The sequence below is a fragment of the Eumetopias jubatus genome, unplaced genomic scaffold (assembly GCF_037043125.1).
Source record: "Eumetopias jubatus isolate StellerSeaLion01/CBP00866 unplaced genomic scaffold, mEumJub1_p1.0 scaffold_1, whole genome shotgun sequence".
Classification (NCBI taxonomy): domain Eukaryota; kingdom Metazoa; phylum Chordata; class Mammalia; order Carnivora; family Otariidae; genus Eumetopias; species Eumetopias jubatus.
This window is the reverse complement of record NW_028274807.1, coordinates 53,536,820-53,542,065: the sequence shown is the minus strand read 5'-3', so window position 1 is coordinate 53,542,065 and position 5,246 is coordinate 53,536,820. Positions and strand designations below refer to the sequence as shown.

Below are 5,246 nucleotides of genomic sequence, written 5' to 3'. Positions count from 1 at the left end.
TTATGAATTGCCTTTAAGAAAACAAGAATACTGACAGAAAATGCATCGCGGTTGTCCAATGGGATGATCTATCTTAACTTACCTGAGACGTATAAAAACTTCATAGACAGGGAGCCCACAGCGAGCAAATTACCAAGGACTTCACAACCACCACAAAGACGTGTCAATGCTCGGAACAACCAGTTCACATTTATTTTGTGTCAAACAAAGCAGAAAATAACTCTATAGTCGAGTTACTTCCTCTTTTGAGAAACCAAAAAGACAGTAAATATAGTTGAAAACAGAGAGACACAATGTGGTCAAACTTGCAATAGGCCTAGTGAATGGACAGTATCTCCGGGTTACAAGTTGTGGTTCCTCAGGAGGGGTGATTGGCCTGGAAAGAAGCCACTGGATGAGTTCCTCTAAGTCGGTAGCACTGAGGAAAAATCTCCACTTTCCTCCATGGACAAAAGTTAGCTTGATCCATGTACTAAAGTCTGGGTAAACATAAATATTTGACTTTGCTTTTTTAAAGTTTCTTAATGCATTTTGATGGTTACTTTTTTCCACAGTTTTAATTTTGGGAGAAATTGTTTTGTCCTCAAGATGATCAGTGGCCTCAGGATAACTAGGCACTTTTTCTGGTTCTGTTGAAAAGAGTCCATAGTCTGTAGAAGCCGATGTGTTCTTCAGAGTTTCTGGTTGTAGGAGTTTGTAAAGTTGTTCTATGATCTCTTTATCCCTTTCTCCTTCCAGAACTTCTAAACAATGTATGCTGGAGCAAGAATTCTGGTTTTCCAGTTCTGTCACCTTCTTCTTTAAAGTATCAATGTCTTCTTTCATAGAGAAGATATCTTCAGTTATTGTGCATCGTTTGTCTTCATTAACATTCATTCTGGTTTCCAGTACCTCCAACTGCTTCTGATAAAAATCAGTCTTTTCCTGGATTTTGGGTACTACACTGACAATATCAGTCATTTGGCTGAGGAGTTCAATTTGGGCAGTTTTAATATCTTGGATTGTTGCTATAAGATTCATTTCTTCATCAGTACTGATAACCTCTTTATCACAATCATAGGAAGTCATAGTTGGATGTCTAGTTGAATTTGGGTGCTGGTTCTTATATGTATGGTAAACATTTTTAAGAGATTGTCTGATCCTGGAGGGATTAGAAGTCCACATCTGCCCAGCAGCAGCTTTTACCTTTTTGGTTTGAAGTTTGTACATCTTTCATAATAAAACAAGAGGTAGGGTGATGGGAAACCTGACCAAAATCAAAGAAAGAAGCAGTATCAGAATGAAATGGTCTTTTTCTTACTATTTGTTGGATGTCTTTCCTGATAACATCATAGAATGCCCTATGGAGAACATCAAAGGCAATAGTAGGCACTCTTGGGTGGTTAGCTTCTTATGGGGTGGTCTAACTGGAGAGCTCTGTGAAAAAATGTTCAACTGCATGGAATCCTTTATATGGTAATCATTGACCTGGTGCTGATGTCACAATGGTTGCTGCCTTGAAATACATTTAACCAGGGGTGCCTCAGTGGCTCAGCTGGTTAAGTGTCTGACTCTTTTTTTTTTTTAAAGATTTTATTTATTTATTTGATAGAGAGACATCAAAAGAGGGAACACAAGCAGGGGGAGAGGCAGAAGGAGAAGGAGAAACAGGCTCCCCACTGAGCAATGAGCCTGATGTTGGGCTCAATCCCAGGACCCTGGGATCATGACCTGAGCTGAAGGCAGATGCTTAACGACTGAGCCACCCAGGTGCCCCAAGTGTCTGACTCTTGATCTCAGCTCAGATCTTGATCTCAGGGTTGTGAGTTCAAGCCCTGCATTGGGTTCCACACTGGGCATGGAGACTACTTAAAAAAAAAAAAAAGTACATTTAACCATAGGGCAATAACTTTCAAAAGTTTTGCTCAGAGGACACTTTTCACTCATAAAAATTGAGGAACACAGACCTTTTTTTAAAATGTAGGTTATATTAATTGATATTCCATATTAGAAATTAAAACTAAAAAGTCTTAAGATATCAATTTATTAAAATAAGGAAACAAACTTATTACATCTTAAAATAAATGACTTTTTATGAAAAATAATTATATTTTCCAAAAGAAAAAAGTTTACATATTTGCAAATGTTTTAAATACCTGGATTAATAGAAAATACCTAGAATCTCATATCTGCTCCTGCATTATTTCTGTTGTGGTATGTTGTTTTGGTTGAAGGATATGAAGAAAATATGGCCTCATAGAAATATGTAAGTGGAGAGGAGAAAGTATTTTAATAACCTTTTTGAATAATGGAAGACTTTATTCTTTGCTACTCTGCCAAAATTTGACAAATGATAATTGTTTAGAAGTTAGTTGTCATGTGTAATTTTAGACCAGGTCAATACTGTTACATTAAAAATCATTAGTCTATCACCCATTTTAAATGTATGTGTAATAACATGCATTGGTCATTTGGAAAATGATTTATGCAGATCTTCCAATGGTAACTGATTTTGTTATATAATACCAAATATCATATTCATTAATATTACCACCAATCTCACTAGAAAAATCTTTGACTGTTGGAAAGAGGCCAAGCTCATAGTGGCAGATAAAACTTTCCGAAATTTTAATACTAGCTTGAAAAACTTGAAATTTATTAAGCTTGTTGATTGTTTTTCATGAAGTCACAAGCTCCCTACATTTCCTTTTTTTTTTGCAAAAATGCCAAATACCCAGATATGAATATTATAGTTTGCCATCAGTTTTTCTTTGAAGTAAAAATGATGTTCCATGAAAAAAGCAGCTAGTTCAGTTTGTGACTCAAATAAGTACCTTTCGTGGAGACAACTATTATCCTTTGGTAAACAGTAGAAGTGCTTTATGTGTACTTCCCATTACATTACACATAACACTAGAAAAAGTACTAAAGGGTTGAGATTTAATAAAATTAACATTTTTACTGCTTTATCAAGGCATTCTGGAGGTAAGCTGGCTTTTACTTTTATTCTTTTCTTTTCTTTGATTGAGTGGAGGTGAAAAATTCAGTCACTATTGACACATTTTAGTACTGCTGCTTTGGTTTGTGTTAAGGTACTGACAGTTTTACATACCATTGCTTTTGCAATGCAATTTGCAAAATGCAAATGTCAACACAGTGAAAAAGGCAAATGGTGCCTTAATATTATTTTTGAAATATTTTTGCTCTCATGGTCCATTGTATGCCATACTTTGAAAACAACTGTCTTAGAATTTTAAAATATGATACATCTCTTATGTTTCTCTTTATAGATTTTTTTAAAGATTTTATTTATTTGAGAGAAAGAGAGCAGAGCTAGAGAGAGAGAGAGAGCATGAGCAGGGGAAGGGGCAGAGGGAGAGGGAGAAGCAGGCTCCCCACTGAGCAGGGAGCCTGCTGTGGGGCTTGATCCCAGGACCCTGGAATCATGACCTGAGCCAAAGGCAGACACTTAACTGAGCCACCCAGGTGCCCCTTTATAGATTTTTCTAAATAACAGTACTTGAAATCCAAACTCTTTAAAATAGTAAATATTTTGTCTTTTTTATATATTGAGGTAAAAACTTCATTACATTCTTTGGTCACATAGGAATAAACGTTTTGGAATTAAATGACATGATAATCATGTCTCTTACAGTACAGCCCCACTCTACTAAAGAAGATATTCCTTCTTGGATCAATGTCAGTTCTAACTCCCTACTAAATCACTCTTTCTCCTATTTATGCTTAATTGCAAGACCAGCTTTGACCTAGCTTTTGGTATAAATCTGAATTTAGGCAAAAGTAATTTAAGAATTTTGGTTCATCAGTGATATCTGGGATTTTGCTTTGCTGTCTTATCTTTGAATCCCTGTTTAGTAAACTTACAAAACTTCTAGAAACCTTTCCAAACTCTTGCTGAGGAAAAATGTTCTACTACAAACAAACTATCACAGAAATGATATTTGGAGCAAGTAAAGGTAGCATTCAAAGCTGTCCTGTTTACCTTGGCCAAGGCTATTCTATCCATAAAGCACTACAGACACAGTGCTTTGTGCCTATGAAGTTTTCAAAGGCCAATGAAAATAGTTGAGACTGGAAAGGAGAAAAAAAAATGGTCTCAGAACACTAAAAGAAAGATGCAAGATTGAAACAAAGAATGTTTAATTAAAGATCTCCAGAGTGTACTGTTATATCATCTTTATTGTTCAACTTAGCATTAAAATTTCATTACAGTTGGAGGAAATTTGTAGATTAGGTATTCTTACTTTACAAGAATTCCCAATTAAATGTAGAAGGATTGCTTGTAGCAAATACTCCCTTTGGGTTAATAACAGCTAAGTCTCACTGAGTGCATACCAGACACTGTTTTAAATATTAGTCTATTTAATTGAAGTTCAGGGAAATCAAGTAATTTTCCTTTTTGGTAAAAAATGGGCAAAGTCTAATTTTAAATCCTTACATTCTGGTTCTAGGGTCCAGAACTTCTACTGCCACATAATCATGATAAAAATATGTATTTACCAACTCAGAAAGAGATGGACATTTCCTTTTTGTTTGTTTATTTGTTTGTTTTTTGAGAGGGAGAGAATGGGGGAGGGACAAAGGGAGAGGGAAGAGAGAGAATCTCAAGCAGGCTCCCTGCCCAGCATTGAGCCCAACGTGGGGTTCAGTCTCACAACCCTGAGATTATGACCTGAGCCAAAATCAAGAGATGGACACTTAACCAACTGAGCCACCCAGGCATCCCAGACATTTTCTTTTTTAGAAAAATTACATTATATAGTTACAGAAGACATTTTGATTAAATATTTATTTGTTTAGCAGTATGAAAACACTAAAGATTTAGTTGGTTATTTTATTCAGCAAAGCTACTTGAAACAGAAATTTGTAAAGACTTTAGAAATTGAGCTATCTCTAATTCAAATAAGTAAAAATTAACATCTACAGGTTTTTCTTGACCTATTGTAGTAATAGTATATTAACTATAATAAAGAACAATAGAATAAAATTTTCAACTAAAAATATTCATGTATACTGATTATTTTTATAAAACAAATTAGTAGACTTGACACAAACATAAACCTATTTAGGTTTCTAATTACTTATTATTATTTTTTTTAATTTTAGAGACAGAGAGAGTAAGTGTGTGAGTGCAAGCCAGGGAAGGGGCAGAGGGACAGGGAGAGAGAGAATCTCAAGCAGATTCTGCACTGAGCTTGGAGGGAGATGTTGGGCTCAATCCCATGACCCTGAGATGATGACCTGAA

At 35.4% G+C, this 5,246-nt stretch overlaps 1 protein-coding gene across 1 annotated transcript; it reads right to left on the bottom strand.

The window, feature by feature from the left end:
* Positions 1-222: 222 nt before the first annotated feature.
* CCDC54 (coiled-coil domain containing 54) lies at positions 223-1,209 on the bottom strand. The gene has a single exon (XM_028110691.2). The coding sequence runs from the start codon at positions 1,207-1,209 to the stop codon at positions 223-225; it is 987 nt and encodes a 328-aa protein (XP_027966492.1).
* Between the last annotated feature and the right edge of the window lie 4,037 nt (positions 1,210-5,246).

What these genes read in the sequence shown, in the direction of transcription:
- CCDC54 (XM_028110691.2), bottom strand. Translation starts at nt 1,209, where the DNA reads ATGTACAAACTTCAAACCAAAAAGGTAAAAGCTGCTGCTGGGCAGATG.